The sequence below is a fragment of the Lotus japonicus genome, chromosome 4 (assembly GCF_012489685.1).
Source record: "Lotus japonicus ecotype B-129 chromosome 4, LjGifu_v1.2".
Taxonomy (NCBI): Eukaryota; Viridiplantae; Streptophyta; class Magnoliopsida; order Fabales; family Fabaceae; genus Lotus; species Lotus japonicus.
The window spans coordinates 78,264,024-78,276,160 of record NC_080044.1 but is presented as its reverse complement, the minus strand read 5'-3'; the positions used below and the strand labels follow the sequence as shown (position 1 = coordinate 78,276,160).

At 36.1% G+C, this 12,137-nt stretch overlaps 2 protein-coding genes across 2 annotated transcripts; both read left to right on the top strand.

Annotated features, from left to right (window-relative positions):
* Positions 1-1,381: 1,381 nt before the first annotated feature.
* LOC130711533 (probable mannitol dehydrogenase) lies at positions 1,382-5,376 on the top strand. The gene is made up of 5 exons (XM_057561203.1): positions 1,382-1,588; positions 1,680-1,793; positions 2,969-3,479; positions 4,003-4,156; positions 4,980-5,376. The coding sequence occupies exons 1-5, from the start codon at positions 1,491-1,493 to the stop codon at positions 5,180-5,182; spliced, it is 1,080 nt and encodes a 359-aa protein (XP_057417186.1). The 5' UTR covers positions 1,382-1,490; the 3' UTR covers positions 5,183-5,376.
* A 1,573-nt stretch (positions 5,377-6,949) lies between these two features.
* Positions 6,950-10,338, top strand: LOC130711534 (uncharacterized). The gene is made up of 8 exons (XM_057561204.1): positions 6,950-7,203; positions 7,479-7,581; positions 8,142-8,249; positions 8,355-8,464; positions 8,668-8,775; positions 8,852-8,897; positions 9,202-9,333; positions 9,994-10,338. Exons 1-8 carry the CDS (start codon positions 6,995-6,997, stop codon positions 10,075-10,077), a joined length of 900 nt encoding a protein of 299 aa, XP_057417187.1. The 5' UTR covers positions 6,950-6,994; the 3' UTR covers positions 10,078-10,338.
* Positions 10,339-12,137: the final 1,799 nt, after the last annotated feature.

Sequence of the window (12,137 nt, the reverse complement as noted above, 5' to 3'; positions counted from 1 at the left end):
GTAAGCAACTGTATATGAATCAAGAGAAATCGCATAAGGTGAAACGGATGCCAAAGAAAACGTTGAACCATGGCATTAATAGAATTTGAAAATTACATACCTGTTGTGCTGCGTTATCAGCCTGATCTGAATCTACATGGATATAAAATAGACATAAATCTTGCTGTAGAGTGCAAAGGGGTATCATCCTTTTTCCAATCAATTGTTTGTTCATTTTTTTTCCTAGGAGGGTTCTTACTGGTGCAGCCATATTGAATTCACCTCCCTGAAAATTTCCTCTTTTTATGCTAATTCACATATCAGTAGAACCACTTTTTTCACAAACCTGATGCTTCCCAAATAGAGAGCAAGGAAATTGTTTTTGCAGGTAAAGGAAAATTCAATGAACAAAAGAGGCAGAATAAACGTGAAAAGGGCAAGGTCTGCTTCATCTCCTCTACCGTGTTGGTGGTACCTTCGAGCGAATCAAGCAGAAAGCGAGGCAACTTCAACACAGTGCATATGAAAGACCTGCTCCTCCATGTCCAACTCCTCGCCGATTTAATTATGCTGAAATTTCAACAGCGAAAGATCAGGGTTTAGGAGTCACATAATAACGAAAAAAATACATAGCGGTTGGAAATTCACACTGCAGATTGATGTTACAGGGATAGCAACTCAAGCGACCATTAATTGCGAACGAAACATGGCGAACATGAAGGGCGACATTTTGTCACAGCTTGAAACTCTGAAAGTGGGACAATCCAACAAAAGGGGGAATGCCTACAGAGATCTAACCTGGGTACGACGAAGGAGACATCTCAACGGGGTGGAGTGGACAGCGATTTGGTGATCAAAGCGGCGGAGGTGTATATGGGAGAATTGAGTCCTCTGCCAGAAGCTATCTCTCTGATGCAGCGGACATATAAGGGTTTTCATCATTCCCTTATTATTGAAACAGAATGAATGAGGGTAGAAGAAGTGGTGGAATGGAAACTGAAGCCTTGCAGAATCAAAACGTAAGCATCTGAAGAGGTGGTAGAAAGAAAACGGAAATCCTAATTCTAGAGCGAATGCGAGAGGGCTAAGACCGGAAGATGACAACCGTAAAGATTAAGGCCATGGACGGCTGAGATTGAGTTCCATTTTAATTATTTCAAGATTGACTGAAATATCCATGGTAAAATTGTAGCTCATGTGCATTAATATATTGAATTACTGATTTACCCTCAAGGCTGCAAAAAACTCTTCTTTTATAGAGTTTATAGATAGATAGATAGATAGATAGATAGATTTTCTTTACTTCTTTACTGGCATTTGTGAAAAAAGAATCTGACAAACTCATAATGATAGCGCTCATTTTAGGTGGTGCTTTTACACAATATAATGGCATGCTTCAGTATCATATCACGTTCACAAATCAGAACCAAAGAGAAAACAGAGCATAAACATAGAGAAAGAAGAGTAGAGTAGAGAAGAACAGAAAAAGAGAAGAAGAAGAAGAAGAAGGCATGGCCAAATCACCTGAAACTGAACTCCCTCTCAAAGCTTTTGGTTGGGCTGCTAGAGACACTTCTGGTGTCCTGTCTCCCTTCCATTTCTCCAGAAGGTTTTTTGTGTTTTTTTTTCCATCTCAACTCACTCTCTCGTTCTAATGATCGCAGCTTCACTCACATTTGCTTGTGATTCTTTTTTTGCAGGGAAAATGGCGATGATGATGTTGCTATCAAGATACTGTTTTGTGGGGTTTGCCATTCTGATCTGCACACGATTAAGAACGATTGGGGTTTCACTACTTATCCTGTTGTTCCCGGGTATGAACTATGAACATGATGATAAACTTTTTATTTTATTATTAGTTACTTTTTGGGGTTTTAGACTGAGATTTTTGGCACCATAAAATAAATAAAGTGCATATAAAGCAAAACCTTAACCCTGTTAATAATATTTTAACTGTTTTGATGTTATTTCTTTTGTCTATGGGACAAAATATTATTTTATTGAAGTTTATGGTTATCCCTTGACCAGATCCTTTTTCCCCCCACAATTTGTTATTCGACCTTTCTGCATGATGAAGTGTGTTTGAGAACAATTTGATTTTTAGTTTTTTTTTTTTCTATGAAAGAAAAATGTGGGTGAGTTCAGTTTCGATCACCATTACTGGTCAAGGCTGCCTCTAGGACCATAGATTGTTTATAGAAGTGTTTATAGATCGCTCACGGACACAACCCTCACATTAATAATGACAATAAAAGAAGTTCTTTAGTCAAATATAAGGGAAATTGGAAATTTGAACACAAAGTAGGAAGGAAAAGTGCTTATGGAAGAGTAACTTTTGTGAAGGGGAAGTGATTCATGAAATAAAAAATGCTAGAAATAGATCAGAAAAGTGGATATTGCTTTACATTTCTCAATCGCCCAAATCAGTGGTGGAGGTTATAAACTTATCATATAATATGCTATCTGACATCATTGAATTTGTTGGGACACATATTGTCACTTTTCAGTTTTCATAGAAACGTGTTTCAAAAAAAAAAAAAAGGTTTTCATAGAAACGCACTTCTTTTTTTATGGCCAAGTTTAAAACAACACTAGTCTGTTGGAATTTGGATCTCATTTCTGAATTGACACAATCGTTGGATTTAAGTTACATGTTTGGATACACGGTGCAAAACCGCCGTGAATCCAAGCATGCACTTAATCATATTTAGCACACTTTGCTTTACACCATCTTACACAAATTATATGTGCATATAATCTTAAATTACTTTACATATGTGTGGTAGGTCCAATCAGCTGCCAAAAACTTGAACTCTTGAATCCCAGAATGCAATTTTTTGTTTTTAATTGACTTTAATTTTTGAAGTTTTGTGTTTGTGCAACAGTTAACACTGGACATAGTAATACTTTTCTCAATGCTTATGAAGGTAAAATCAGGACATCTTTGAGTTCAACTTGCATTGACTTGTACAATTGTGTGTGTTTTCAGGCATGAAATTGTTGGGGTTGTGACAAAAACTGGAAACAATGTGACAAAATTCAAGGTGGGTGATAAAGTTGGAGTTGGTGTGATAGTGGACTCTTGCAAGTCATGTGAGAATTGTGATCAGGATCTGGAGAATTACTGCCCTCAACCTGTGTACACCTATAATTCTCCTTACAATGGGACGCGAACCAATGGTGGCTATTCTGATTTTGTGGTTGTTCACCAGCGCTACGTGCTTCAATTTCCTGATAATTTACCCCTTGATGCGGGTGCACCACTACTGTGTGCTGGGATCACTGTGTATAGCCCAATGAAGTATTATGGGATGACAGAGCCAGGGAAACACTTGGGAGTGGCAGGGCTTGGTGGTTTAGGCCATGTTGCAATCAAATTTGGTAAAGCATTTGGGCTGAAAGTTACTGTCATCAGCACCTCTCCAAACAAGGAAGCTGAGGCCATTGAAAAGCTTGGGGCTGATTCTTTCCTTGTTTCCACTGATCCTGCCAAAATGAAGGTAAGAAAGATACAAACCATGATTGATGTTTAGAGATAATTGATTCATCTAGGTTCTGATTTTGACATATTGTTTTACCAAAAGTTAGGTTATTCACATATTTCAACAGTTATCATTAAATTAGTGATAGTGAGTTAGCAGAAGAAGATAACTCCATACAGAAGTGAAAAGAAGAGTGTAATAGTGGGATTTCAGAATCTTATCATCCTGTTAAAATACTAGAGAAAAATAATATAGCTGTTTAGAACAAAATTTCCTGATTGGCTTTGCAGCCGTAGTTAATCTTAGTGTATCTTTGGATTTCCGTTGAACTCAATGCCGATCCACGTTTGAGTCAACATGGAAAAATCTTGTTTCTCCATGGATACTTTGGGATGTGTGTTTTCTCATTCTCGTTGACGCAAACTGGAAACCAAACATGTTCTCCTTCTCCATGGTAGTCAATAGGAAAATAATGTGTTTAAGTTGAATGGTTATGCTGTTGCTCTTAATGCCTTTGAATTTTTGCACATAATTTATGCAGGCAGCTCTGGGAACCATAGACTATATCATAGACACAATATCTGCTTCTCATTCCCTGATTCCACTGCTTGGCCTACTGAAGCTGAATGGGAAACTGGTCACTGTGGGGTTGCCTGGCAAGCCTCTTGAGTTGCCTGTCTTTCCATTAGTTGCAGGTAAGCCATGATCAATCTCCAATATGGTACAATGTGGTTTAGTATGTCACTAACAACACAAGGTGAAAACACTATGATTTTAGCACATGTCCTTGACAGTAATAATAGTTCATGGTGAAAGGTCACCTAATTATAACAGTTGTTGCATTAATTATATATGTTCAATATTTTCCAAAATGTTGTCAGATTTAAAAAATTCATTCAAGTCTGGATTTTGGGAAATGAAATTGTTCTGAAATGGCATGTCTGGTTCTATTTTCATTTTTTGTTTTCATTTTCTGCTTTCAGTTTTAGTTACAGGACTGCCACATTGTTTTTATTTTGTTAGTTTTGTACATAAAACAATAAAAACTAGGTTGAAGTGGTATGTTTGATTTCCCTTACGCAAAAGCTCTTGGGTTTGAGACGTGAGTATGGTAAAAAAATCCGTAGCGAGTGTTAGCCCACCATGATGTGAATGTTTTCTGCTCGAACATGATTGTCTCCTGTGAATGATACCTATATTGGACCCAAAAAAATATGTGTTGTTTTCAAAACAAGATACAGAATAAAAACAAGAGATAAGGCTGAAAGCTGAACATGAAAGTAGAAAATGAACTAGAAAATTTCCTATTTCTTTTCTCTGTTCATAATTAATGCTATTACGTGTAATCATGTTGTTGATATTGGAAAACATGATAAGAGTCTCCAACATGCACAGCTGAAACTAACAATTTCCATTAGTTTATGTATATATGATTGAAACTCTCAGCAGGTTTGCATGTTATTGTAATGCATGAATTTACCAATGAAATGTCTTAACTTCCATGTGTTTTTACTGTAGGGAGGAAGCTTGTAGGGGGAAGCAACTTTGGAGGGATAAAGGAGACTCAGGAAATGCTTGAATTCAGTGCAAAGCACAACATAGCTGCAGATATTGAGCTGATTAAGATAGATGAAATCAACACAGCCATGGAAAGGCTCAGCAAAGCTGATGTCAAATATCGCTTTGTGATTGATGTGGCCAACTCCTTCTCAAGCCTGTAGGCACCCGCACCTTCATTCTTAAACTCTTGAAGCCTTGGATGTTTCATTGTATTGGGAATAGTTGAGATTAGTGTGAGATGTTGAACTTCAGACTTGAGAATGTCCTCTCTGTTTTATGCGATTAAATAAAGTAGTCTTAGACTTTGGAATTTATATTATGTTTGCTTCATCTCATAAAGTTCTACAACTAAAAATTTCTTTTTTGAGTAAACTATTAATTAGTCTCTTAGAAATTTAAATTATCACATTCATTCTTCTGGAGAATGAAAGGGTTAGGGTGTGGTTTGAACACAATATCTTCTCCTCATTCGTTGATTCCACTGCTTGGCCTACTGAAGCTGAATGGAAAACTGTTCACTGTGGCCTGTGGGGTTTCCTGGCAAGCCTCTTGAGTCTTTAGCTGCCTGCCTTAATTTCCATTAGTTGCATTCAGTTAAGCCATCAATAATGTAGTTTAGCATGTCACTAACAGTACAAGGTGGAATCAACCTGATGCACTCAACCATTGTGAAAGACCTAAGCTTAAGACAATTGTTGAATTTATTATTGGTTCCAGATTTTCCAAAATATTGCCAGTTTTAAAAAATTCGTTAAGCAAGAGGGCAGGCTAGTATGCTTAGCCACTTGAACAATGAAATCTCTAATATATTCTCTGACTAGATGTAAACTCATCTGAAATCATATGCATTATGAATGTCTTTTGTGATACTATGCAGTTCACTGAATTTTTTTTTATATCATAATAGATGAATAGAATGTGTGAAAGATAGAGGTGACACGCCATATTATTGTTGTGGTGACAAAAATATAAGTATGTGGTAAATGTAATAAGATGTGGTAGAGTCGCATTCTGAATATAATATACTATCTATCAAAATGGGAGGAACTGAATTTATGTCAGCAAGCTTTCCACAGAGAAATTAAGATCATTCCTCTTACATCATCCCAACTGCCCAAGCAGAAACAGGACCATGAATCAAAGCCTTCTCCAACAACACATTGAATACATCAATTTAATAGTACCTAGACTTAATTGAAACAGAAGCATCACAGTACCCATATGAATAATGACATTCCCGGGAAGTGAAACCCAAGGAAGTGACCACTTCAGCCCAGCAATTATGGGCTATCATTAAAGTAACACAGTTGGGACCAATTATTTGAGGAGAAAACAAAGCAAGGAAGAGTCAACAGAAACAACCCATAATTTGAGAGCCATGAAATTAATGTTTGTGGCACCGTTTGGGAAAACAACTTAATTAAGTGCTTATGGTCATAAGCGCTTATGACATAAGTGTTTATTTATAAGCTACTTTAAAAAATTTATTGAAATAAATTGAAAATAAGTTATACATAAGCATAAGCTGTTTTTCATAAGCTATCTTAAATAGCTTATGAAAATAAGCTCAAAACAGCTTATGGTAGACCATAAGTTGTTTGCATAAACTCTCCCAAACACTGACATAAGCACTTATGCTATCAGATAAGCTCATATAAGTTCTTCCCAACGGGGCCTATATGCATCATGACTTCATAGACCCTAGATGACATTCAAAACCAAGTTCATTGATAACCTTGCACCATAAGATAATTAAGATATTTTTGGTAAAAAATATAGTTTTTTTTTCCACAGTAAAAAAATGTGAATGGTTAAATGTAAAATGGCCCTGTGAATTGGGCTGTTGGGCCGAGAAGATTTGACCAGGCCCACATTAATGTTCGACCAAAAAAATAAAAACACACAGGGTGGTGATAGAGATAGAGGGGTTTTTGTTTTCTCTCCCGCGTAGTGAAGAAGAAGAAGAAGAAGAGATGAGCGTGGAAGATCTTCCGAGGAAGGAGGCGAACGTGCTGAAGGGTCACGAGGGTGCCGTGTTGGCCGCCAGATTCAACGCCGACGGAAATTACTGCCTCAGTGGCGGCAAAGACCGCACCATCCGCCTCTGGAATCCTCACCGTGGTATCCATATCAAGACCTACAAATCCCACGGCCGCGAAGTCCGAGATGTTCACGTCACCACGTAATCCCTCTCTCTCTCTCTCTCACTCTTTCATTCACTTCAATCAATTAAGCTGTATGCAAATTCAGAATGTAATGTAGAATTTATGTATATTCAGAATGAAATAACTGCAAGCATGAGCTAGTAATTTGTACTACTGTTGTTTTTCATTTTCGGTAACCTAGGAGAAAACAGTAGTTTGTAGAGTAATCTGTGAGGTTTTACATTTTGAATTGTGTTTGAGGATGGAATGTGAGTGTATTGGTGAGGAGCTAGCTAACTGTTATTCATTGTAGGGACAATTCCAAGTTATGTTCCTGTGGTGGAGATCGACAGGTCTTCTATTGGGATGTTGCGACCGGACGTGTAATTAGGAAATTCCGTGGCCATGATGGTGAGGTACCTTCTTATTCTAACACTGCAAAGCAGCATTTTTCATATCTTCATTCCATTATGTTTAAAATGCCTTTCCCTGTTACCTTTAGTGAGTGGGAGGCTGGGAGTTAGGGATAATGATACCATTTTCTCTTGTTTGAGTGATGTTACTGTTATTGCCTTTAACAAATGATGACACTAGTTAGATGCACCTGTTTCAGACCTATATCAATATGCACCTTCAACATAAATTACCTGTTAGGATCCAATTGCAAGGTCTTGAGTCCTACATTGGAAGTATGGGATTTCTAGTGTGAGGTTTATAAGGTCTTGTGTTCTCAAACTACAATGGCTGGCTTTTATGGTTTAGTTCTCCTGAGGTTCTTATCAATACCCCTGTAAATATTTATTATAATCCATGTTTATTTTGTATTCAATGGTAAAATAAGAGCTCAACATCCTTGAGGGTTAAAATGTTCTTGAGGTCTCAATGATTGTCATTGCTGTTAAAATATATGTTGACCTTTCCTTGAATCCAAAATTGGCAATAGATTGTAGTTTCTGATTGTTGATTTCTTCTGCAGATAAATGGTGTAAAATTCAATGAGTATTCATCTGTTATAGTCTCAGCGGGATATGATCAATCACTGCGTGCTTGGGACTGCAGATCCCACAGCACTGAGCCAATCCAGGTGCATTTCTTCAAAATATCCCAACTCTTTTTTTTCCTCATCACATTGAATGCGCTTATTAGCTTTCTACTGGTTTATTGATCAGGAGTTGTAGTTCATGTGCAGATTATTGACACATTTGGAGACAGTGTGATGTCTGTTTGCTTAACAAAAACTGAAATTATTGGGGGAAGTGTTGATGGAACTGTTCGAACATTTGACATTCGTATTGGCAGGTTAGTCACATTGTAGTCAGAAAAGTTCATGACCTTTTTCTTTTCTTGTAATTCATGAATTTAACCAATTACCAAGTAATACGTACTTGGTGATATTTCATATATTATTAGATAAATTGCAATTATATTAGATACTTTTATCGTTGCCATAAAATTTCTCCTCATGATGGAATTTAACTATTTTATCATTTTCTATTCACTAGAGAAATATCCGATAACTTTGGGCAACCTGTCAACTGTATATCAATGTCAAATGATGGTAACTGCATTCTAGCCGGTTGCTTAGACTCTACTGTGCGCCTTTTAGACAGGTATGTTCATAACATTTCGGGGAAGTTTACTATGGACCTATATACCTGCTAGTTTCATTTTCCTTTCTTGTAACAGAACCTCAGGTGAACTATTACAAGAATATAAAGGACACACTAATAAGGTTAGTTTGCAGTTGCCTATCTGGTTTTGATTGATCACTTTGTTTTAACTTTCCACGTATAGCATTATCTAATGATATCAGAAGATAGCTGATGCATGCTGCGAAATAATTGTGGGAAATAATTTGATATACTTTCATTTGTATATCTGCATTTCTAGACTACTCTTTGTTGATTCCTGCAACTATTCATTTTAAAGCTTGTCCTTCATGTGTCTTGAGTAACTTTACTATGTTCATCTTCATCTCACACTTTCCAACTTAATAATTTTATTAAATTTGATCATTTCTATTAAATCATCCTCAGTCATACAAGTTGGATTGCTGCCTCACCAACACGGATGCTCATGTAGCTGGTGGCTCTGAGGATGGCTTCATCTATTTCTGGGATCTTGTAGATGCATATGTAGTGTCAAGTTTCAGAGCCCATACCTCAGTGGTAAGTATTTTTCATTAGTTTATTCTTTCTAGAAGAAAGCTGTGCGAAGATGATACTAATAAAATGACATTGTAGACCTTTCTTTCACTGATACTTTAGCATGAACCATCGTCATTGCTTCCTGAAGTTTTCAAATCCTCTCAACAAAGGATAATGGAGCCCCCCTCCCCCCCCCCCCCCCCCCCATGTACTGGCTTGACATCCTCTTACTAAAGCTCTGTCCGATAAAACTATGTTTCTTCATTTACATTATATGATTTCCCAAGGGGTGGACCATGTTTCACTGAGCCAGTTTTGTTTGCATTGTTTTGAAGTCCAGTGTGAAAATAGTTGTCACCTCAACCACTAGAGCAGTTATTTTTATGCTACTCTGGTCTGCTACAGGAACTCTGTTATTCCAGTAATTAATCTTCCTTATTCTGCATTTTGTTATTGTCAGTTTCGAGTCTAATGATCATGTCAGTCATTGAGATGCTTCATTTTGTTTGTTACAAAAACACCTGCATATTGCAGGTGTACAGATAGCATTTTGGATTTCACAGTATGATTGTGTGTTTTACTTTTAGAGACACAAAGTTTTGTGCATAGTTTTCTTTCTAAGCAACCTCTTTTAGAAGGATAATACGACCATGATATGATACAATTGATTTTCTCTGTCAGGTAACAAGTGTAAGTTATCACCCAAAGGAAAACTGCATGCTATCTGCTTCTGTGGATGGCACCATTCGAGTATGGAAGACTTAACAACAAAATGCTGTCATGAAATGATGAGAAACATGTCCTATTGCAATTGGTGTTACTTCAGGTTTATATATATTCTTCCGTGTGTTTTGACTTGCATGTACATTTGATTTGGGACATTGTAGTAAATACAAGGTGTGGCCGTGTGGCCTTGTTGTTTGCTACATCTGTGCTGCTGTGTCACATCAAAAGAACAGTCTTTGTCTCCAAAAGAAATAGGGTATTGGTCCGTGAAGGGAAAATGAGTTCAATTATTTTGTGAAATTTACTCGGTGCTCACCTTATCATGATTTTAATCTGTGTCCCTTGTCGCTTGGGCTAAGTAATTATTGGGGGAGTGTCGGTCATGGGTTTTACTAGTAGAATAGTTGGCCTACGAGTGGCTTCAATACTGTTAGGTACCCATAGCTACATATCTATGATGTGATCTTATCCATGCCTGGTCTTTTTCCAATGATCTGATTCCACCTCAAATGCTAAACTTGGCACTATGTTCTTTTCTATTTTTGGGGGAAATGATTCTTTTGGTTCCAATTAGTGAAGTGGAAGGCTTTGGATGCTCATTTCAGCCATCTTTTCTCAAAAAGGTTTGATTAATAATTTATTTTCAGCTAATTAAGATTTTTATTTCAAGTGACATGTTTGATTCTCCTTAAATAAAATATTGAGTTCGATTTTATATATAAATAAATTACTTCGAGGGAAGAGCTAGCTCCATCGAATGTAGTTGTTTTTTTTTTTACTCTTCTATATGATACCTCTATTAGAAAAGAAAAGAAAAAACATATTAAAGTTAGCTAATTATTGTACTAGTGTCAAATCAGCTTGATTGTTGAATTAAAATATGCTGAACCAAGTTAAGTTATCTTTGCATCTTTGCTTTGTCAAAATTCTTATTTTTTTAATAAAAAAATATACTTCATTTAACCACGATTTAAGTGTAATCTTTAATAATGTCTTTGTGATGACTAATGTTATTTCACCCTACTTCATCTTCCTACAAAGCTATGGATCGAAGCAATAAAATTTTGACCAACATTTTTACTTTCAAGATGCTAATGATCATGTATAAATCACCTTACACGTTGGCCCTGAGCCACCCCGTGTGATTCATGTTCTTTGTTTGGAAGCAAAGTATAACTCAGAAGCTCTAGGATCTACCTGAACGTGAGTTTGGAAGAGCTAAAGCCAAACAAGTTATAAAAAGCTGTGTTGCACTTCCTGTGATTTTTACTCACTTTTAAGTCTCGCTTTCATATATTCACGGCAAGATGGGATTCTGCTGTACTGTACATGTGGCTTGCAATTATAAAACAACAATAATAATAGTGGTAGTTATAGTCATTATCACTGCCATCATTGCATCTTTGTATGCATACATCCACCAGTTTTTATATTTACATAAAAAAAATTGTCAGAACAAACATGCCAAATAAATGCAGTTTAAACATCAATTTGTTCTGGTGAAGTTTATTTATCTAATGAACACAATTAGTTAAGAAAATACGACATAATCACAATTTGTCGATCTGATTTTAGCAACTTATACCTACTTAATCTGTTTATATTCTAATGATATCAGGCATCATTAAGTTTTGGCGGTGCTGGTGACAGAATAATTGGATAATTGATAATTTAGGTATAAAATGTAACATGCCTAGTTTTTCTTTTGACAAAATTAAATGAACAATTTCTTAGATCCTCATAAATTTGTGAAATTATAATACTCCATCTGTTCCTATATATAAGTCTCAAATAACTAATTCTCTTAGAATAATAAAAGTAGTTTTTTTTAAGTCGATTAATAAAAGTAGTTACTAGTAATAAATTTGTAAAAAAAATATTTTACTTTCCTAGATTACCCTTATTTACTTTCCTATGATTTTCTCTCTCCAAGTTAATACTTCTAAAGTTTACCATCTCTTTCATATTAAATATGAGGGTGAACTTGGAAAAAATTATTTAATGCTTCCTAGATATTAGAAAGTGACTTATACTATTTTGTAATAAATTTTTTTCAAAAAATGTAACTTGTAATAGGGAACGGGAGGAAGTATTAATGA

Coding starts and splice junctions, on each gene's coding strand:
- LOC130711533 (XM_057561203.1), top strand. CDS start 1,491: ATGGCCAAATCACCTGAAACTGAACTCCCTCTCAAAGCTTTTGGTTGG. Junction 1,589..1,679: donor CCCTTCCATTTCTCCAGAAG/GTTTTTTGTGTT, acceptor CTTTTTTTGCAG/GGAAAATGGCGATGATGATG. Junction 4,157..4,979: donor TGTCTTTCCATTAGTTGCAG/GTAAGCCATGAT, acceptor TTTTTACTGTAG/GGAGGAAGCTTGTAGGGGGA.
- LOC130711534 (XM_057561204.1), top strand. CDS start 6,995: ATGAGCGTGGAAGATCTTCCGAGGAAGGAGGCGAACGTGCTGAAGGGT. Junction 8,776..8,851: donor ACTGTGCGCCTTTTAGACAG/GTATGTTCATAA, acceptor TTCTTGTAACAG/AACCTCAGGTGAACTATTAC. Junction 8,898..9,201: donor ATAAAGGACACACTAATAAG/GTTAGTTTGCAG, acceptor AATCATCCTCAG/TCATACAAGTTGGATTGCTG.